At 26.9% G+C, this 23,961-nt stretch overlaps 1 protein-coding gene and 1 pseudogene across 4 annotated transcripts; both read right to left on the bottom strand.

Annotated features, from left to right (window-relative positions):
* Nucleotides 1-2,410: 2,410 nt before the first annotated feature.
* On the bottom strand, nt 2,411-12,837 carry LOC113377225 (adenylyltransferase and sulfurtransferase MOCS3-like). Of its 4 annotated transcripts, none has more exons than XR_003367094.1 (9): nt 12,733-12,837; nt 12,165-12,348; nt 11,971-12,091; nt 11,638-11,868; nt 11,506-11,576; nt 8,138-8,361; nt 5,309-5,531; nt 4,947-5,112; nt 2,411-2,683 (listed from the first exon to the last, which is right to left on the bottom strand). XR_003367094.1 is itself a non-coding variant. In XM_026617462.1 (8 exons), exons 1-8 carry the CDS (start codon nt 12,835-12,837, stop codon nt 5,021-5,023), a joined length of 1,251 nt encoding a protein of 416 aa, XP_026473247.1. In that variant the 3' UTR covers nt 4,452-5,020. The 4 variants fall into 4 exon arrangements, 1 of the variants encoding a protein (XP_026473247.1); XR_003367095.1 differs by lacking the exon at nt 2,411-2,683 and adding an exon at nt 4,452-4,868; XR_003367096.1 differs by lacking the exon at nt 2,411-2,683 and adding an exon at nt 4,452-4,882.
* A 4,497-nt stretch (nt 12,838-17,334) lies between these two features.
* The window catches only part of LOC113378548, an 8,349-nt pseudogene continuing 1,722 nt past the window's right edge, over nt 17,335-23,961 (bottom strand).

The following is a 23,961-nucleotide window of genomic DNA, read 5'->3' on the forward strand; positions in this document are numbered from 1 at the left end:
TCTTTTAAGTTTTATTTGCAGTTTGCTCATAGTAAAGTCCTTTTCGTTAAATTTGCTCGTCAGTAGAGTTCATTTTTCTTAAATTTTCTGATTTCAGTAGTCAATTTTTCTATTATTTTCAATTTGCTTGGCAGCAAAGTTTTTTAGTTTTTTATTAGTTTGCTCGTCAGTAGAGTCCCTTTTCCTTTTATTAAATCAAGTCCATTATTCACACAAATACAACTTCCCTAGAATACCATTTAAAACTAATTTGTTTTGAATCTCCCGACATTTAAATAATTTCAAACTTCCCGCCAACCATTTCGAAATCCTCAATCCTCGATCCTCGCCATCTTCGCACTGACAAACTGTCAACAGCCATAACCACCATTTAATTTTGAACGTTGCCTCATATTTGCGTTACAAATACAAATTTCTTTGAAACAAAATTTTACATTTTGAAACTAAAATAAAGCTTAACAATTTGCAAAAACTTGTGGTTGAAAAACAAAAGGCGTTGGATAAACTCCGAAAGAGAAAGGTAGGAATAAAATAAAACTTAGTAAGATATATTAAAGATTATAGATTACTAGACTTGTGTATAGAAAGTAGTTCAGTTATAATTTCTTACTGACTGATGCTAAGAGTTAAATTCATGGCTACTGTGCTAAATTAAAACATAACCATAATGGTATATATTATTTTAAAGTAGTATATATTATTTTAATACTGTATCTATTAATTAACCTACAAATCTTTCACATTTCCTATATTAATTTCATAAAATTTTCTATCCAAGATGATTGAAGACAGGAATTATCGAGGTTACCTTATTATAAATTTGAAACTTTCAAATTTGAATGATCTATTGGAATAAAATTCAATGACTAAATTGTAATACTCGCTGATTTTCATAAAATATATTTATTCGGTATAACAAAATATAACATGATAGTTTAACTACTCTACTTTTGATTTTTTTACCCTGTGTTACTTATAGTATAATATAACATTTATAAAGATAATATAAATAGAATATTTATGAATTTATAGATCTATAATCTAAAAAAGAGACTATTAAAAATATTAAGAAAGGACTCTACTGCCGAGCAAATTAAATTGTAAACTAGAAATAAAAAAGAACTCTACTGACTAGCAAATTCAATTTTTTTATAAATATAGCAAATTCAGATTTTTTTTTAAATGCCATTTTAAAATAAAAGGGACTCTACTGACGAGCAAACTGAAAATAAAAGACAAAAGGAACTCTACTCACGAGCAAATTCTGTCATTTTTAGTAAAAAAGGACTCTACTGACAAAGCAAATTCAGACATTAGTTTATATATAGATCTATAATCTAAAAAAGAGACTATTAAAAATATTAAAAAAGGACTCTACTGACGAGAAAAATAAATATTGAGTTAGAAAATTAAGAAGGGACTCTACTGACGAGCAAGTTAAAATTTATACCAGAAGACAAAAAAGAACTCTACTGACTAGTAAATTCAATTTTTTTTTATAAATATAGCAAACCGACCAATTTCACGATTTTTTTTAAATGCCATTTTAGAATAAAAGGGACTCTACTGACTTATATATAATATATTATATAGAATATGATAATAATAGAATAATATTATATAGAATATGAATAATGTGTAAACTCAAAAAATTGAAAGAAATTTTTGACGAGCCGTTCAGAAACAAAACAAAAAAGAAAGGACACTACAGACGAGCAAATTGAAAATAAAAAGTTCGACACAAAATATACATTAAAATTGATAATTAATAAACAATAAAATAACCTGATTGGAATGAACAATTTTTAGAAAAAACATTTTTTCAAAAAAAAAACATTTTTCAAAGTAACTTCAGAATTTTTTAGAAAAAAGTTTTTTTAAAAAAAAACTACTAACAATAAAAGTTAGTCAGTAGACCCTAAAGGTCATTTTTCAGTAGAGTCCTCCTCTAGTCAGTAGAGTTCCTTTTTTTTTGAAAAAATAAATATCTGAATTTGCTCGTCAGTAGAGTTTTTTTTTTTTAACACAATATGTCGGAATTTGCTCGTCAGTAGAGTTCCTTTTTTATATTCTAGTTTATAATTTAGTTTGCTCCTCAGTAGATTTCTTTTTTTGAAAAAATGTATAAATTTGCTCATCAGTAAAAAAATGTTTGAATTTGCTAGTCAGTAGTGTCCCTTTTTTCTGATATCTGGACTTGCTTGCCAATAATTTTTCTTTTAAAGAAATGTTTGAATTTGTTTTGTTAGTAAGGTTACTTCTATCTAGTAAAAAATATTGGAATTTGCTCGTCAGTAGAGTATCTTTTTTATCATCAATTTTGCATTTTAATTTGCTTGTCAGTAGAGTTCCTTTTTTATCTCCTAGTTTATATTTTAATTTGCTCATCAGTAGAGTTTCTTTTTCTCTATGAAAAAATAAATATCTGAATTTGCTCATCAGTAGAGTTCCTTTTTTACTAAAATAATAACAGAATTTGCTTATTAGTAGGGTTTCCTAATTTGTTACACACATCAGTAGAGTTCCCTTTATCCTAAAAATACATAAATTTGCTCATCAATAGAGTTCCTTTTTCTTAATTTTTTATTTGCCCGTCAGTAGAGTTCTTTTGTTTACTTATGAAAATGCTTTTTTTTTCTTAAAATGCCTGTATTTGTTGCTTGGCAATAGAGTTCCCTTTTTCCTAAAAATACACAAATATGCTTGTCAGTAGAGTCTCTTTTTCATCTTCTATAAAAAAAATAAAGATTTATTTAGTATAACAAATATAAAATATATTACGCTCTCCCAAGAGACAGAATTAAAACAAAATATTTGTGTGGAAAATACATATAAGTAGAACTCGTTTGCTAATTGATATTAAAAAAGAAGAGACTCTACTGACAAGCAAATTCATATATCTTTATTAGAAAAAAGTAACTCTATTTCCAAGCAACAAATACAGGCAATTTAAGAGAAAAAAGACATTTTTATAAGAAAAACCTAATGATTCAGAGATTTGTTTTTTTGTGATTAAATTGCCAATAAGTTTGTGCGTTTGTCTGTTTGAATGATCGGTGGGGTCGTTAATTAAAGGTTTATAAAAAGTTTCGTTGTTTAATAAGTCGTAGGTTTTTGAAAAATAATCTGACCTGTCTAAAACCACAGTAAGATTGCCCTTATCAGCGTAATTTTAAATCTCTAACAATTTCTAAATTTAAAGGAACGGAACTAAAATTAGAATTATTTGATTAGAATTATTAGGATCTAAATTTTCTTTCTTTATCTGGGTTATTCAATTTTTTTTAAACCAAACTGCAAATTACTACCTTAATGAAATTAAAGTTGAGGAAAAGAAAATTTAGGACTAAGGGCGAAGATATAGAATAGTTTTAGAGCCATTTATCTATTAAATTTTCACTTATCAACGATACAATAGATTTATTACAATTATCCAAAAGCTTATTAAATTTTTTCATACGAGCCAATTTTAATTTTGTGGAAATTCTGTCATATTTCAAAGTTTCAATTTCTAGAAAAATTTCAAAATGAGAGGTTCCATAATAGAAGTTAAAACATTTTTTAAATTTCCAATTTTAGATTAAAAAAAAGGAAATGTAGGAAAAACTACTTTTAATTTGAAGTGAAATAGCTTCAAAAATAATGTTACATAACTTTTTGTTAAAGGAAGGAGATGTTAAACGTAGCATTAGACAAAATTAATTTTAACACTCTACTGACTATCAAATTTAGATGGAATCAAAAAGAACTCTACTGACGAGCAAATTTTAATTTCGAGGTAGAAGATTAAAAAACGAATTCTGAGTCAAATTATGAATTATAAGAGAAAAAAAGGAATCTACTGAGGAGATTATGGAACATTTTGTTAACTTCATTAATATCTATTGACGTACCTCATCTCTAATTGCTCGTTTGTTGTCTTTAATTGTACTCTCTACAATATTCGTCTCTATATGACATTGCACATTACATTGTGATTGAAAGTGGAAAAGGCAAAGGACTCTACTGACAAGAAAATTGAATCTTGTCTTTCTAAATCATCATTTTTCAACAATTACTTTTTAACAAAAAGAACTCTACTGACGGGCAAACTTTAAATTTTATCTACTGATGAGTAATCTTTAATTTTGAAATGGAAAATTATCAGGCAAATGCAGATAATTTTGAATAGTATATTTTCGAAGGGACTCTACTGACAAGCAAACTAAATATAAAATGAAAAGGACTCTACTGGCAACCAAATTAAAAATAAAAGAAAAAGGGACTCTACTGACGAGCAAACTGTAAATAAAAATATATCATAAAAAATGGATTCTTTTGATGAAATAATTAAAAAAAATATTTCAATTGTTTTTGAAATTCAGTTTCCTTGTCAGTAGAGTTCCTTTTTTTTCAAAGGACATCTTACTAATAATAATTTACTGAATTTCTCGTCAGTAGAGTCCTTTCTTTTCTAAAATGATATCATACCAATATTGATTTGCTGACTTTGCTTGCCAGTAGAGTTCCATTTTGCTAAAACAGTCTAAATTTCCTCGTCAGTAGAGTTCCTTTTTTTTTGAAAAAATAAATATCTGAATTTGCTTATTAATAGTCTTTCCTGATTCATCCTTCGGGCTTTTATCTTCGGAATTTTGTTCAAGATCATCTTCCTTCGTCTTTGGTTCAAAATTACAGTAGCAAATAAGTTTTACTTCAATCGCGTGTGATCCTTACGCGCACTCTTTTTTTTATCTTCTACTTCAAAATTAAAATTTGCTCGTCAGTGGAGTTCCTTTTGATTCCGTCTAAATTTGATAGTCAGTAGAGTTTTTTTCCTCATTATGAATCAGTACAAATACTCTAGAGTTGTGCCTCAAGAAGTTCTTCTTCAAAAATTTAGCTTTCATTTGTAAAATATAAATTTGTCAGACTTTAATATAACTTTTTTACCCTGTGACACTTACAATATAAATATAATTTTTTTAATATATGGGAAACGATGTATCCACTTCAGCAGCCCAGGCGTGTAGCCCCCCTACTAAATCGTATAAAGGAATTTTAACATCCAACGTCTCTTTAAATGCTTCACAGCCCTTTGCGAATCGTTTCCTCTTCGACAGACAACATACACTAAAATTGAAAAGACAATTACACTAAATTTTAACATTCTCTTATTTATTTAAATTTATGTTATTATTTATTATTATTACTAGATGTTAAATTATTTAACTGTTGTAATAAATATTGTAATTAAAAATATATATATATATATATATATATATATATATATATTTCGAATGATTATTATTATGATTTTTATGTTTACCTTCATCGTTATTATTTAACAAATTGTTTAATAAATCGGTTTGTTTATTTTGTAGTACATCATCGATTGGAATGTTTATAGATTTTTGTATCTTGCACATTTCGAATTCAGAAGTCGCACGAACATCAATTAGTACATGTTTCGATTCTGTTGTTTTCTGTTTATTATTAAAATCGATTACTGTAACTCGTTCATCATTTGATAAAATTTTTAATTTTGGATCCTAAAAAAAATTAATATTAGATATATATAAATACACATTATCAGCCTGAAATAAAAAACGAGAAGTAATTTTACTATTACGTAACGTTTCGATACTGTATGTGTGTCATCGTTCTCAACTATCAGTTCAATAAAAAAATATTTTATACGATCAAAGTGTAAAGAATTTAAAATAACAATACAGGAAAAAACAGCTTACACAATTTTAAAGACAAATAAAAAACAAACCAATAAAATAAAATAATTAACTAAAAATTAATAAATTACTAATAAATTAATAAATTAATAAATTAGTTAGTCACGTGATTAACGAATTGTAAATGCAAAATCACGCCATATAGAAACAAGGGGGTTCACAAATGTAGATCCAGAAACGAATTTTGGGAAATGCTCGAGGTTGGAAGGAAAAACAAACAAAAATAAAAGCAATGTATTAAAAATATTAAATAATAAACGAAATAAATTACCAAAAAATCTAAATATTGAAAAACAAAAATAACAAAATTTTTCCGCTTCCACTGACGAGCAAAAAAAATGAAAGAGAAAAGGACTCTACTGTCGAGCAAATTTGACATGTAGATAAAAAATTCGAAAAATGGACTCTACTGCCAAGCAAAATATAGTTTTCGTTAATGAACATAGGACTCCCCTGATGAGCAAAATGCAAACTGCATACCTCAGTAAAACTCTACTGACAAGCAAATTAATATATCAGTTTATTTTTCGTAAAAAAAAGAAAAGAGACTCTACATATAAGCAAACTAAAAAAGAGACTCTACTGAAAAGCTAACTAAAAAAAAGGACTCTACTAACGAGCAAACTGAAATAAGATTTAAAAAAAGAAACACTACTGGTGAGTGAACTGAAATGGAGATAAAAAGAACTCTACCGACCAACAAAATGAAAAAACCGAGAAAGTAAAATCTTTACTCATGAAAAAAAATAAAATAAAGGGACTCTATTGCCAAGCAAATCAGTAAAACAAGAGCAAAAACAAATTTAGTTACGAGAGAATTAAATTTTAAACCAACGAAAGAAAGGAACTCTACTGACGATCAAACTGAAAAATCATAACAGACGAAAAAGTCTACTGATAAACGAAAAATTGTAGAAAGAGGCTTTACTGACGTACAGAAAAATAATGAAGGAACTCTACTAACAAGGAAACGAAAGTCATTAGAGTTCTTGCCTCCTCAAAATCTTCATTAAAGTTTCTTCTTCTTTAATTTTTTAGTGTGTTCGCTAGTAGAGTCCCTTTCACAAACTTAATTTCTAAATTTGCTCATCAGTAGAGTTCCTTTTTCCAATCTAATATTTCAATCTTTTTTTATAAATTTGCTCGCCAGTAGAGTTCTTCTCCCCAATTCATTTTTTTGTCTAGTTTTCTAGATTTGCTCGTCAGTAAAGTCCCTTTTCTAATCCACCAAATTAATATTCAATCTTTTTGTAACTAGTGTTCTTATCTCAGATTCTACCTAGATATTAAATTTACCCGTCAGTAGAGTCCACTTTTGTAATTTTCTATCTAGATATTGAGTTTAATCCTCAGTTGAGACCATTTTTACTGAAAAAGGAGCCTTACTGTCGGAAAGACATAGAAAATTACAAAAGTGGACTCTAGTGACAAGCAAATTAAAAACAAAGCCGGAAAAAGGACCCTACTGACAATTAATATCTAGATAGAAAAAATTGGAAAAGGGACTCTACTGACAAGCAAATTTTATTTTTTGCATATATGTGTCTGTAAAATAAAAAGAACTCTACTGACAAACAAATTAATATATCAGTTAATTTTTTTTTCTTTAATTTTATAATAAGAGAACTCTACTGACGACCAAACACGATTTAAACAAATAAAATAAAACTCTACTGACGATCAAACTGTAAACTACAATTTTAAATGATAAAAGAGCACTTTTTAGTTGCATTGTTTATAACTTCCGAACCATTGAATTAATTTGAATGATGTCTTCGGCAAAATTGTGCAAAATTAAATAATAAACAATATTGTCTTACATCATAATGCCCTACAGCGGTATACTCTAAAAACGCTTTTATCAAAATTATCAAATATTACGAGTATGAAGTATACTAGTTTCCATACAAACTTTACATTCGTCCAAGATTTCTTCTAAGTGTGCGAAGTGACATCTTGGTATGGAATTTAGTATACTTAGTACATTGATTTAGTCTATTGCTTGTAACTTCTAAACCATACGTTTAATATGAATGATGCTTAGGGCAAATTTGTTCAGAATTAAATTATAAACAATATTGTCTTATATTATAAGGGCCCTACGGCAACTCGGTATAATCTCAAAATGATTTTGAAAATTTATTCGGTGTACAACTTTGCTCCCGCCATTATTGTAAAGGATTCTCATAGTAAAACCGGCGGAAGCAAAGTTGTACACTTAACATTGAACACAAATTATTGTGTTTTGTTTCGTCGCTTGTAACTTCCAAACCATTCGATTAATATGAATGATGCCTTCGGCAAATTTATATAAAATTAAATTTATAAACAATATTGTTTAATATCATAATGCTCTACAGCAACTCGGTATACTCTAAAATCTAACATAAATATTCATATAAATTTATTACCTTATCCATGGCCTTTGCTCCACAAAATTGCTCATAGTCAATCAAAGTTGTAATAGTTTTGTTTTCGGAACACACAGCACAATCTTTAGATTTTCCTCGCAATTTTATATTGCGAAATGCTGAATCAGCAGCATAATATAGCAATAAGCGACCACTCAAAGTCGGTTTGTCGGTTATTAATTTTATTGCTTCCACTGCTTGCAAAACTCCTATTACCCCAGGCACTGGTAAATGAAAAAGAACTAGTTGTAAGGGTCATTTTTCCTTAAGGCAAGTTGCCAAAAGTGTCGATAATCGATAAGAATTGAGTTTTAACATTGTAATAATAAATATATGCAAGTTTTGTTTAAATTTTATGAGTGCTTACGGTGTTGTCCGAACCTAACACCAAGGTTTCTCATACGTTTTTGCTTAGGTTCGGAATGCATGGTAAGCGTTACGTCAATATTGTTTTAAATCAAATGTATTTATTAAAACGGGATTATATACGAAAAAAGGACTCTACTGACGAGCAAACCGAATTTTAAAAAAAGGTTTTATACGAAAAATGGACTCTACTGACGAGCAAGCCTAATAAAAAGGAAATTATATGGGAAAAAGGAACTCTACTGGCGAGCAAATTCCGACATATTTTGTAAGAGCAAAATATAAGCAAATTCATATAACAATTTTTTCAAGATAAAAAAGGACTGTACAAAAGAGCAAATTCAGATAATTTTCTTAAGATAAAAAAAGGACTCTACTGACGAGCAAAATCCGATATTTTTATTTAAAAATAAGAACTCTACTGACGAGCAAATTCAAATAACATTTTTTCAAGATAAGAAAGGACTCTACTGACAAGCAAATTCCGATATTTTTATTTGAAAAAATAACTCTACTGACGAGCAAATTCAGATATTTTTTTTTAAATAAAGGAACTCTACTGACGAGCAAATTCAAATAACAAGTTTTTCAAGATAAAGGAACTCTACTGACGAGCAATTTCCGATATTTTTTTTAAAAAAAATAAGTCTACTGACGAGCAAATTCAAATATTTATTTTTTCGAGATAAAGGAACTCTACTGACGAGCAAATTCAGATAACTATTTTTTCGAGATAAAAATGGCCTCTACTGACGAGCAAATTCAGATATTTATTTTAAAAAAAAACAGGAACTATACTGATAAGCAAATTTAGAAACTTAACTCCAATACTTTTTAAGACAAATGTATTTATTTATTGTGTAAATAACAAACTAAGTGTAAGTTATTGTGTAAATAACAACTAAGTGTAAAGGGCATTTTGCCTTAGGGCAAGTTACATGCACTTTCCGATATGTGTAAAAATTGATTTAGTCAACAAGAAATTAATTCTTCATAAATTGAGATTTCGTTTGCTTGTCAGTAGAGCCTCATTTTTGTATATTATGAATTTTTTCAAAAATTCAGTTGGCTAGCCCAGTTTGTATTTTTTTTCTGAAATTCAGTTTTCTCGACAGTAGAGTCCCTACTTTGTATCTATTTTTTAATTCAGTTTGCTAGAGCCCCTTTATTGTATCTATTTTTTTTCTTGCAAATGGGACTCTACTGACAAGCAAACAAAATTTAAAAAAAGAGATTGAATACCACAAGAAACTCAATTAACAAGCAAACTGAATTTGAAATAAAAGAAAACGAAAAATGGACTGTACAAACGAGAAAAAACCGAATTTAAAAAAATGAAATTAGCAAGAACAAACTCTACTAACGAGCAAACTAAAAATAAAAATAAAAAGGAGTCCTTTTAAAGGACACCACTAAGAAGCTAATTAAAATATAATTAAGAAAAGAATGAACTCCACTGACGAGCAAACTAAAAGTAGAAGAAAACAAGAGATACTACTAATGAGCAAACTAGAATAAAAATAAAAATGATCTCTACTGATGAAGAAAAAAGTTTATAAAGTAACTCTACTGACAAGCAGACTAAATACGAAAGAAAGAAGAACTCTACTAATGAGCAAACTAAGAAAGATAATTAAAAAAGGATTTTGCTGACATGAAAAAAACTAAAAAAAGGGACTCTACTGACAAGAAAACTGATAAATAAAATAAAGAAGGACTCTACTGACGAGCAAACTAAGTATTTAAAAATAAAATTCAAGATAAACATAATAATATTAGACGAAAAAAGAATTCTACTAACCAGCAAACTAAAATCAAGTAAGAGAAAATGACTCTACTGACGAGCAAACTAAAATGCAATAAAAAAGAAAAAGGACTCTCCTGATAAACAAACTAAATTTTTAAAAATGAAACTCAAAAAGGACTCTACTGACAAGCATAATAAAATTAGAAGGAAAAAGACTTTACTACCAAGAAAATTAAAAATTAGAAGGTAAATGAACTCCACTTGCAAGCAAACTAAGTATAAAAATAAGAGGGACTTTACTGACGAGCTAATCAAAATAAAATTAAAGGCGATTCTACTGACGAGCAACTTAAAAACCAAAAATAAAAGCGAGTCTACTGACGAGGAACTTAAAAACCAAAAATAAAAGGGAGTCTATTGACGAGCAACTCAAAAACTAAAAAAAGGGAGTCTACTGACTAACAAACTAAAAACAAAAATAAAAAGGATTCTACTGAGGAACAAACTAAAGTTTAATTTGAAAAGAGACTCTACTGACAAGAAACTAAAAATAAAAATAAAAGCAACTCTACTAATTATAAAGAAACAGACGTAGGTAGATTTAAAGACAGTTAGAAAGAGATACATTTTTTTACTTAATTAACAAATATACTTGTTAACATAATTTTATACAAGTTATTACATAACTTAACCAGTTAATACATAACTGGTTAGATTATATATTAATATACCATAAATAAACAAGTATAAATAGATGGCAAACACGCGGCCGCTTTCAAATTACATTAATTTTAATGCTTTCAGCATATCACAGAGGTTGCCACCAAATGTAGCACATAAACTTACCCGTAATACCATTTACCCATAATTTTATTTAATTTTCTAATATAAAGTTCAATTCCAGATAAGATTTATATAAATATATAATATAGAAAAGATAAACCCGATCATTAATTTGACTAAATGAAATGATAGCAAAATACACGCGTATGAAATAATATTTTCAAACAAAATCACAAATGTGTAGTAAAAATATATAATAACATTGATATCATTCAAAATAATATATTACAATATATAAAATTGGTACTTGAACGTTTAAAGTACGTATGCTATATCTAGAAAGGCTTTGCTTCAAAACAAATGCTGAATTTGAAGCGCACTAGCACTATTTGTGATATGCGAAAAACACTCATATCAGAGTACAGGGCGTTTGTTTCATGTTTACTCCCATGATCTAAGTCAATTATCTCACCTGTTGGTATAACACCTCCGTCTCCGCAATTCGTAACAGTTTCAGGAGGAGGCGGTACAGGAAATATACACCTACAACCGACAACAAATCGATAACTCTAAATCAAAATTTATAATATGTCCATTACCATACCGATAGCAAGGTCCATTCCTATAACCGTAGACAGTGAGCTGTCCCTCCATTTGTAAAGCACTTCCCGATATCAAAGGACGTTTTAGTAGAATGCAACAATCGTTTAGTAGATAACGAGTCGCCACATTGTCTGTACAATCAAGTACCAGGTCGTAGTCTTTGATAATATCCATTGCATTGGTGCTTGTCAATAGGGTTTCGTGTTTAATAAAGTTGGTTGTGGAATTAAGTCTGAAAAATATAAATAATTAACAAATTTTCTTTATCATTCAATAATACCTATTATCTAATACATCTAAATGCATCTATTCACTAAATGTCTTTAATTTTCACCTGCTTAAACTATTGATTGCAGAATCCACTTTACTCCTTCCCAGACTTGACTCGTTATGCAACAATTGTCTGTGCAGGTTAGTTATTTCAATAACATCATGATCTAGTAGTCCGATAGTACCTTAAAACATAGAGCCCCATTATAACCTCATCTATCAATTATTACCTACTATCTATTATCAATCTATTATTACCTACGCCTGCACCAGTCAAATACATTGCAGCAGGACAACCCAGTCCTCCTGCACCAACGATTAAGACGGAGGTCTTTTTAAGTTTCAATTGGTTTTCCATACCGTGATCAGGTACCAGGATTTGTCGACTGTATCTTTCTATATCAGATTTGTCTAGAACCAGAGATTTTGCATCTTCTAACATCTTAAATAGAAAATTGTATGGAATTAATATCAGAAATGTGAAGGATTTGTAGGTTATGTTTTGATTTAACACACTAAACATGAATTTAATTCTGTTAGTAGGAAATGGTAACTGAATTTACTATATATACACAATTTTTATTTTATTTTGTATTTAATTATCTTGTATCAGCTTGAAAAGAAAATTGCATGGAGTTAATATCAGAAATGTGAAGGATTTGTAGGTTATGTTTTAATTTAACACATTAAACATGAATTTAATTCTGTTCGTAAGTAATTTTAAATTAAATTGCTGTCTATACATAAGTCTGGGTTTTATATTAGTTTAAAATGCATATAAATAAATTTCTATTTTATAAAATTTGTTACTAAGATTTTTTCGTACCTTTTTCCTTCGGAGTTCATTCAACGCCTTTTCTTTTTCAAACAAAAGTCGTTGTAAATCGTGAACTTCATCTTGCACTTTTTTAATTTCTTCATCTAGCGACATTTCACGTTAAAACTGTAGATTTATGTTTAAAAAACTAATTAAAAATGTAAAATGTAAAAACACATAAAGATTTGCCGGCAGAAGTACGTGGAGGTTATGTTTTTGACAGTTTGACAGTTCAAATATGTCGTAGATTTCAAAATGGTTGGCGGGAAATTCAAAACAATATTTTTAAACCAAAGTCAATGATTTTTTTACTGCATTTTTTTATTTTCATCATCAAGCGACATTTTAGCTTAAAATTTGCAAATTTCTGTTCAAAAAACTAAATTAAATTAACTAAAAGACTAAAGTTTGTCGGCAGAAATACATTGAGGTTATGTTTTTGACAGTTTTGACAGCGATTTCAAAATGATTGGCACGAAGTTTGAAATGATTTAATTGGCGGTAAATTCAAAACAAATTAGTTATAAATGGTTTTCTGGGCTTAAAGAAAAATACATGTGTGTAAATAATGGACTTAAATAAATAAAACACAAAAGGGACTCTACTGACGAGCAAACTAAAATAAAAGCAAAAGGAACTCTACTGACGAGCAAAATTATATAAAAGCAAAAAGGACTCTACTGTCAAGCAAATTAAAAATGAATGGTACAGAAATTCTACTGACAAACAAAATTAAAATAAAGAGAAAGGACTTAATTAGCCACTTACAAAGTAAAAAAGGACTCTACTGACGAGCAAGTATAATATCTAGATAAAAAATTAGAAAAAAGTGGACTTAACTAATTCTAGTTTTGTAGGCTAAACATAGGACTCTACTGACCAGCTAATAAACTTAGTAAAATACAAAAACAACTCCAACAAACTAAAAAAAGGACTCTACTGACGAGCAAGTTTAATATCTAGATAAAAAAATTAGCAAAAAGTGGACTTTACTAATTATAATTTTGAAGGCTACACATAGGACTCTACTGACCAGCAAATTAAAAACTTGGTAAAATACAAAAACAACTCTAACAAAGTAAAAAAGGACTCTACTGACGAGCAAGCATAATATCTAGATAAAAAAAATTAGAAAAAAGTGGACTTTACTAATTATAGTTTTGGAGGCTAAACATAGGACTCTACTGGCGAGCAATTTGAAAATAAAATTTAAAAAGAGTCTACTGTAAAATGAATTAAAAAGAATAAAAGATAAGGGGGTATTGAAAAATTAAATCAATAACAAAACCAATATACCAAAACAAAGTCTACTGACGAGCAAAATGTTAAATTTTTGCTGTTTTTCTATAAATCAAACATTTATCATAGGCCTCTAATATTTTACCTTGTTATTTCAGACTGCAAAGTTTTATCAAAATCTACAAAACAAAATTAATTAAATTTTCAAAACTAAACTTTCAAATACAAATTGTAAGCTTAGATTTAGTGCTAAATATTTCAGTAAAATGCAGTTTGTCGTTAAAACTATATATAACAAGTATAATGTAAATTTCATAAGCTATAGCTTCATAAACTAAATGTAAATTTCATAAGCTTTCATAAACTATATATAGTTTTATCTAAAACTATATTTATGTGTATGCTATAGTTTTGTTGTAAAATTAAATAGTTATTGATTTGTTAACATATTAATAATTTGTATCATTAATAATTACCTTAATTCAGCATTCAGCAGTATTATGATTCCATCCCACTTCTGTCAAATATGCGATTCAATTTATTATATTATAATATTGTCTAAAAAAAGAACTGTACTAACGAACAAAATATAAACAAAACGAACATTAGATACGTCGCCAAGAAGATTCCTGTGCCAGACGATTCAGGATGACTCAAAATATATAATATATATATATAATATAATTATAAATAATTATAAAAAAAAATAGAAAAAAGGAAAGAACTATGCTGACGGGCAAATTAAAAACAAATGGGAAAAAGATCTCCATCTACGAGCAGATTAAAAAAAATAAAAAAAGGTCTTTGCTAGGAAAAGAACTCTACTGACAAGCAAATTAAAAAAAAAATAAGGAAAGGGACTCTACTGACAAGCAAATTCAGCAAAAATAGAAAAAAGAACTCTACTGACTAATTATAAAAAGATAGGAAAAAGGACTCTACTGACGAGCAAACTCATAAAAATTAGGAGCAAAAGAACACTACTGACGAGCAACTTAAAAAAAAAAAATGGAAAAAAAGGGACTCTATTAAAAGAGCAAATTTAAAAAAAAAGGGGGGGCTCTACTGACGAGCAAACTCAAAAAATAAATGGAATAAGGACTCTACTGACAAGCAAACTGAAAATAAAAAGGGAAGAGACTCTACTGCCAATAAAATATATTTTAGAAAAAGATAAAACTTCAATTATTTCTGAAAAAAGAACTTTACTAACGAGTAAATTTAGAAAAAAAACAAATTGGAATATTAAATTTACAGAAGGACTCTGCTGACAAGCAAATTTAAAAAAAAATAGGAAAAGGGACGAGTAAACTAAGAATATAGAAAATGGAACTCTACTGACCAAAAAATTAAAGAAAAAGTAGAGAAAAGAACTCTACTGACGAGCAAACTAAAAAAAACTAGGAAAAAGGACTCTACTGACGAGCAAATTAAAAAAGAATAGGAAAAGGGACTCTACAGACAAGCAAATTCATAAATAAAAAATAGGAAAAAACTCTACTAGCAAACAAACAAATTTACAAAAAATGAGAAAAAAACTACTAAACAGCAAAGGAAAATGGACTCCTGACGATAAAATTTACAAAAAAAAAATAGAAAAAAGGACTCTACTGACGAGTAAATTCAAAGCAAAATAGGAGAAAGGACTCTGCTGACGAGCAAATTCAAAAAAATGAAAAAATTACTAACTAGCAAATTCAGAGAAAAATGACTACTGACGAGGACACTAAAAATAAAAAATGGGACTCTACTGACGAGCAAATTCAAGAATAAATGGAAAAGGTTAGGAGTCGCTTTTTAAAGTTAGGAGCAAATTGCTAAAAGAAATTAATTTTGCAAAAGGGACTCTACTGACGAGCAAGTGGAGTAAAATGTTATATTAGAAAATCTTAAATCACATTTAGAAAAAATCACTTTCCGCAGGCCAATAATATTTTCAGAGTTCGATTTCTCTAATCGACAGTTTATTCATTTCACCAAACAATTAGAAATGATATATCCTTTGAAAAACTAACAAAAACCATTTCGACATAATATTTAGAAACACTTTCCCACAGGCCTTTAATATTTTACAACTGCAATTTCTCTCATCAACATTTTATTCATTTCACCAAACGATTCAAAATGACAAGTCCTTCAAAAAAACAATTTCGGTATAATTTTTAAAAACACTAAAATCACTTTCCCAAAGGCCTATAATATATTTTCTACTGACGAGCAAATTGAATAAAAAAAGGAAAAGGGAATCTACTGACGAGCAAATTTGAAAATAAATAGAAAAATGACAACTGACAAGTGAATTAAAAAAAAAATAGGAAAAACGATCTACTGACGAGCAAATTCAGAAAAAAATGGAAAAGGTTAGCAGCCGCAGACTCTACTGACGAGCAAATTTAATATAGATTAAAAAAGGACAAACGGAAAATAAAAAAGGAGCAAACTGAAAGTAAAAGAAAAAGGGACTCTACTGACGATCAAATTAAAAAAATAGAAAAAAGGACTCTACTGACGATCAAATTTAAAAAAAAGTAGGAAAAAGGTCTCTTCTGATGAGCAAACTTATCATAAGAAAAATAGAAAGAAACTCTACTGACGAGCAAACTAAAAGTAAAAGATAAATAAACCCTGCTGACCAACAAATTCGGAAAAATTAGGAAAATAGACTCTACTGACGAGCCAAGACGGAAAAAATAAGAAAAGGGACTCTACTGACGAGCAAACTGAAAAAAAAAATTGAGGCAACAGGACTCTACCAACAAGCAAACTAAAAAAAATTAAGTACAATAAAAAAAATGGAAAAAGGACTCTACTGACAAGTAAATTCTGAAAAACAAAGAAAAAATGACTAAAAAATAGAATATTAATTTAAAAAAAAAGAATTCTACTGACGAGTAAAGTCCAGAAAAAACAGACACTATTCGAATTAAATTTTGGCTTTTAACACTATTTATTTATTTTCAGGGTCAAACGATTCAAAATGATATCTCATTCAAAAAAAGTAGCAAAAACAATCTCGATATAATTTTTAGGAACACTAAAACCACTTTCCCACAGGTTATAATTTTTAGAACACCAAAAAATCATTTTTCCATAAGCCTATAATATTTTACAGCACCGACTTATACCATCAATCAAGTTTATTTTTTTCAAACCATTCAAAATAACAAATCCTTCGAAAACAACCTCAACATAATTTTCAAAAAACACTTTCCCACAGGCCTATAATATTTTACAACCGCAATTCTTCGAGTTCATTCAATTCCATTCCACCAACTTCATATATTACATGTATTTATTTAAAAAAAATTTAATAACATAACAAACAGTAAAAAACATGTACATTAAAATTTTATTACAAAAATATTATCTGCCATCAGCTCTCTAACTAATATTTACCGGTTTAGAGGTTTACTCACAACTATCGAGTCCTTTACTAAATTGAAAACCATTCTATTTGTTTATCTCTATCTTTTTCATGTGCATGTTGAAAGAAAATCGAATCGCGAATCGGATAATAAATTAATAATAATAATTAGTTTGTAGTTTAAATTCTGAATTTTTTTAATTAATTAATTATTTAAATAAATGAATTTTGTTATCGACTAACTAACTAAACAGCTGCTCCGTCGCCCTCTCCAGTTCCCAGTTGTAGGAGGATAGTGCCACTCGGGCCTGGTGCTCCTCGATGCCCATGTCGATGAGGCGCTGGATTTTGGTGTTGCAGTCGGAGAACACATGAGGACCTGAAAGAAAGAAAAATGAGACTAAGTTTGTTTTGAAGTAAAACTTCTGAGGTGACTTTCAAATAATAAGGTTGTATGGTTTAGTTGAAAAGAAATGTTGGTCGATCGATTGAGTTTTTTTTGGATTTGAATACAAATGTTGGGGAAGTGTTTGAATCTAAAATTGTTTGAAATTACAAAAAATGTCTTATTTAAAATTATATGAATTGATCCAAAACAGTTTGATATTGTTTTAAATCGTACAAAATTAAATAATTCATAAAAATTAGGAGCAAATTCAGAAAAATAAAGCAAAAGGCGCTCTACTGACAAGCAAATACAGAAAAAGGGACTCTACTGACAAGCAAATTTATAAAAATTAGGAGCAAAAGGACTCTACTGACGAGCAAATTCAGAAAAAATAAGGAAAGGGACTCTACTGACGAGCAAATTCAGAAAAAGAGACTCTACTGACAAGTAAATTTATAAAAATTAGGAACAAAAGGATTCTACTGACAAGTAAATTTATAAAAATTTGGAACAAAAGGACTTTACTGACGAGCAAATTCAAAGAAAAAAAGTAAAGGGACTCTACTGACGAGCAAATTCATAAAAATTAGGAGCAAAAGGACTCTACTGACAAGTAAATTTATAAAAATTTGGAACAAAAGGACCTTACTGACGAGCAAATTCAGAACAAATAGAAGCAAAAGGACTCTACTAAGAAGCTAAAGGACAAGCAAATTAAGAAAATAAAAAAAAATTGTTACTGTCGAGGATATTCAAAGAAAAAATAGAAAAAAGGACTCTATTGACGAGCAAATTTATAAACATTAGAAACAAAAGGACCCTACTGACGAGCAAATTCTGAAAAAATAGAAAAAAGGACTCTACTGACAAGCAAATTCAGAAAAAAAAACAAGAAAAGGGACTCTACTGACGAGCAAATTCATAAAAATTAAAAGCAAAAGGACCTTACTGACGAGCAAATTCAAAAAAATTAGGAGTAAAAGGACTCTACTGAAGAGCAAATTCAGCAAAAATAAGAAAAAGGACATCTGGTAATAATCAAGATTGCCTGTTTCAAAAGTGTTTGAGGTTATTTGAAAGTGTTTCATCATTTAAAAGTGTTTTGAATTGCCTAAAATTTTAACAATACAAATATATATATATATATATATATATATATATATATATATATTTATATATATAATTTACCTCCTGCATAAATGTTTGTCCAATGTTTAGCCGTCAGCGTAAACATTTCATTATTTTCTTTGTATGTTTGGCTACGACTGCATCCTGAGGATCATCTGCTCTGCTGCCGATAAAGGCTTGTAACGATAATAACACAGTACGGAGGGTCATTGCAGCAGCCCTAGAAAAGAAAAAACATACATATACATATATTATATATATATATATATCTATATATATATATATAAGGTTGTCAAATATCTCCCTTCCGCCTTTTTGTATTATAAACCAAGAGCAAAAAAGCGGAAGGGAGATATTTGACAACCTAATATTTAATACAGAATACAATAAAAGTTTAATTTTGTTTTAACAAAACTTTAAAAATATTTGTATTGAGGTCCAAAAGACCTTTTAAATGAGGTAATTACTTTACTAGAACAATAATGTTTGATTAAAATAAATGAAAATATAATAATAGGTTAAATAAATTATATATAACTATTTAAATAATTAAATTTCTCATTAAAGGTTCTAAGTATTTAATATTTTAATTTCTTGGACATAAAATTTAATAATATGTTAATATTTAATAACATATAAAGTTTTATTTGAACTATTTTGATTTTTTTTTAGTTGAAACGTAACATTAACGAAACATTCTGTTACGTTTATGTTCAAAGCACAAATACTAAGGATACTTTTTTATATTTATATTTGTAGCACAGTTATTTGTTATAATTAATATATATTGTTATATATCATTAGAAAGCTTATAAAATTATCTATAAATCTGTATATAACAATTTATAACATTTGGAACAGAATTATCGTAAAAAAATAGTTTAAATTTAAATACTGACGTCATTTCTGTTTTATCTCTGAAGTCACCTTTTATTTGAAAAGGTCTGCTGGTTAAATTTTTTTATATTTTGATCGATTTTTTAAATAATTTGTTTAAATGTGTATACATTATTATATATAGTTAAGAAGCTAATAAAATTTTCTATAAATCTGTATATAACGTTTAATAATTTTTAGAACAAAATTATATTTAAAAAAATTGTTTAGATTTTGTATAGTCATTTATGTATAATGATACCATGTTGTGTGGTTGCATTTATTACACTTTGATCAATTTTTTTTTAATAATTTGTTCTAGTGTGTATATATTATTATGCATCAATAGAAAGGTTATAAAATTATCTTCAAATCTGTATATAACGTTTAATAACGTTTCTAACAAAATTATTTTTAAAAAAATTGTTCAAACTTTAAAAGTAATCATTGAATGGCTTGGAGTTGATTTATTATTCGGTTACATTTTTTTATATTTACCTTTATATTGTTCAATTTAGTTCCAACACATTAATATTATTATATATCATTAGAAAGCTAATTAAAATATCTACAATTCTTAATAACAATTTATAACATTTAGACCAAAATCATATAAAAGAATCATATTAAAGAATTGTTTAAAATTTTAAGTCTATGTAGGTTAGTTTAATGTTGCGTTTTTTTTTTATATCCGCGTTTATTTATTATAAATAATTAAAATACAACAATAGTATATATATTGTTAGAAAGCTAATAAAATTGTCTACAAATCTATATATAACGTTTCATAACTTTTCAAACAAAATTAAATATGAAAAATCTTTGAAATTTAAATTTTTGTATTAAATTGTTTTGATTTGTTTTATTTATATTAAGCCATTTGTTTTCATTTGTTTTATATTTAGCGATATTCTGTTAAATTTCATTTTAATCCTTATATATTATTATATATCATTGACAAATAGATAAAATTATACATAAATCTGTATATAAAAATTTGTAACTATTGGAACAAAATTAATTCCTTGAACTTCGAAATTAAAATCTTCCTAAAGCTTCCTAAGTATTGTTTTTAATTCAACGTTTTATTTTATATTTAAATGTATTTTTTTAAAAATTCAATTAAATATTAACATTATTACGCATTATTAGAAAGCTTATAAACTATCTATAATTACATATATGAACATATAAAACTCTTAACATAAAATTGGAAAATTTTGTTTGCAATAATTAAAAAAAAAAAAAATGACCCAAAGAAATCATTTGTTCTGAGAGTTTTAAATTGTTATATGCAGATTTGTAGATAATTTTATTAGCTTTCTAATAATATATAACACTAATAATTTGAATAAATTTAAAAAAAAAATATAAATATATAACAAAAACAATGTGGGAGCCTCAGAATGATTTTAATTTCAAATTTTAACAGATTATTCTTAAATAATTTTGTTCCAAACAGTTACAAATTGTTCTATACAGATTTATAAATAATTTTATCCATTTTTCAACACAATAATAATATATATAAGGAATAATGATATAGAAGGATTTAAATTTTACATATTTTTCATATTTAATTTTGTTCAAAAAGTTATAAAACGTTATATACAGATTTGTAGACAATTTTATAAGCTTTCCAACAACATATAACACTATTATTATATATTAAATATTTATAACAAAATACACGCGAATATAAAAAAAACTAACCTATGCAACATGAAACTAACCTATATTGACACACCATTTTAATGTCAAACTTAAAACAATTTTTCAAATATAATTTTGTTCCAACTATTTAATTTGTTATATATAGATTTATAAATAATTTTATATATTTTCAACGTTATATAATAATATATAAGGATGAGAAGGAATTTTACAGAATATTGCTAAATATAAAAAAACAACCAATGAAATCCACCATCAGATAATAACTGTACTAAAATTTAAATTATACATATATAATATATTATAATATATATAATATATATTATATATATATATATTAAACTTACCATTGATCTTTTAATATCCAAACATATCGCTCCAGTGACTGAAGATATACGGGTGCCAAATTTTAGTCACAAAACGGACCTAAAAATATATTAAAAAGTAATAAATATGACTGTATATTTTATATGAATAATTAATAAGTATATTTGAATCAATGAGACCTTACTTTTGGTGGATTAAAGGGATACGTTTCAGGAACTTTTATCTCAAGAATAAAGTTTCCACCTTCGTAAGGTGTATCCGGGGGCCCTGCAATTTCTCCACGTAATTCTGTTCCAGCTGTCCCGTACTAATTCAACTTTTATTGCACATTTTGCAACCTGGAAAAAGAAATATAATTATTCATATGTAATTTTTTTATATTTTGATCAATTTCATAAAGTAAATTTTGGTAATTTTCTTCTTCAATAATTTGTTTAAACATATATATATATTATATTAATATATATATATATATATAAATATCATTTAAAAATTGTTTAAATTTTGATTTTTAATACTGTCATTCTGGGAACTAACATGTCAAGTTTTCTGGTTACATTTTTCTAATTTTGATGGATTTCTTCAATAATTTGTTCAAACATGTATATACTATTATATTCATTGCAAGCTAGTAAAATTATCTATAAATCTGTATATAACAATATAAAACTTCTGGATCAAAATATATTTTAAAATAGTCTAAATTTTAATATTTAATACTGTTTTTTTTGTAAAGTTTTCTGGTTACATTTTTCTATAATTTTGATGGATTTCTTAAACATTGATTCAAATTTGTATATATTATTATATATCATTATAAAGCTAATAAATTGTCTATAAATCTGAATATAACGTTTTAAACTTTTCAAACAAAATTAAATAAAAAAAATTAGCAAATTTTATATTTTAGTATCTAGTGATTAGCCCAGTGGTTACATTTTTTTATATTTAGCAAATTCTGTCCAAATTCGTGCTTATTCTTCTTATATCTCATATAATATATCATTAGAAAGTATGAAAATACCTATAAATCTGTATATAACAATTTAAACCCTGTTGGAACAAAATTATATAAAAATAGTTTGACAAACTTTTGCACCTAGCACTCTTCTATCTAGCTTCAACCCTCTAATTTATATTTATTTTATTTGTTAAAAAATTGACTATAAAATTTTAAGATCTAAACAATTTTTTAAATATAATTTTGTTCTAAAAGACTTAATTTGTTATATACAGATTTATAGATAATTCTATAAGCTTTTTAACTATATGTAATAGTTTATACACATTTAAAAAATTATTTAAAAAATCGATCAAAATATAAAAAATGTAACCAGGAAACATTTTCAGATAAAGTCAAACATAAGACAAAAATAACGTCAGTATTTAAAGTTTAACATTTTTTTACAATAATTTTGTCCAAAAGTCATAAATTGTTATATACAGATTTGTAGATAATTTCTATAAGCTTTTTAACTATATGTAATAGTTTATACACATTTAAAAAAATTATTTAAAAAATCGATCAAAATATAAAAAATGTAACCAGGAAACATTTTCAGATAAAAGTCAAACATAAGACAAAAATAACGTCAGTATTTAAAGTTTAAACATTTTTTTACAATAATTTTGTTCTAAAGTCATAATTGTTATATACAGATTATAGATAATTCTATAAGCTTTTTAACTATATGTAATAGTTTATACACATTTAAAAAATTTATTTAAAAAATCGATCAATATAAAAAATGTAACCAGGAAACATTTTCAGATAAAAGTCAAACATAAGACAAAAATAACGTCAGTATTAAAGTTTAAACATTTTTTTACAATAATTTGTTCCAAAGTCATATAACTTGTTTATATACAGATTTGTAGATAATTCTATAAGCTTTTTTAACTATATGTAATAGTTTATACACATTGAACAAATTATTTGAAAAGTAGATCAAAATATAAAAAAAATGTACCAGCAGGCATTTTCAATAAAAGTCTGACTTCAAACATAAGACAAAGATGACGTCAGTATTTAAAGTTTAAACATTTTTTTTCAAATTTTGTTCCAAGGATTACAAATTGTAATATACATATTTATAGATAATTTTATAAGCTTTCTAATGATATATCATAATATTAATGTGTTGGAACCATTATTAGCGCTATAAATATTAATATAAAAAAGTGTCCTTAGTGTTTTGTATTTTGAACATAAACGTAACGGAATGTTTCATTAATGTTACTT

This window comes from Ctenocephalides felis, unplaced genomic scaffold, assembly GCF_003426905.1.
Source record: "Ctenocephalides felis isolate EL2017-DRISC unplaced genomic scaffold, ASM342690v1 CF-g0.4_SCAFFOLD_01886, whole genome shotgun sequence".
NCBI lineage: Eukaryota > Metazoa > Arthropoda > Insecta > Siphonaptera > Pulicidae > Ctenocephalides > Ctenocephalides felis.

Coding starts and splice junctions, on each gene's coding strand:
- LOC113377225 (XM_026617462.1), bottom strand. CDS start 12,837: ATGTCGCTAGATGAAGAAATTAAAAAAGTGCAAGATGAAGTTCACGAT. Junction 8,362..11,505: donor CGGAGGTGTTATACCAACAG/GTGAGATAATTG, acceptor TTCATTTACCAG/TGCCTGGGGTAATAGGAGTT. Junction 5,113..5,308: donor GTTAAATAATAACGATGAAG/GTAAACATAAAA, acceptor TTTCAATTTTAG/TGTATGTTGTCTGTCGAAGA.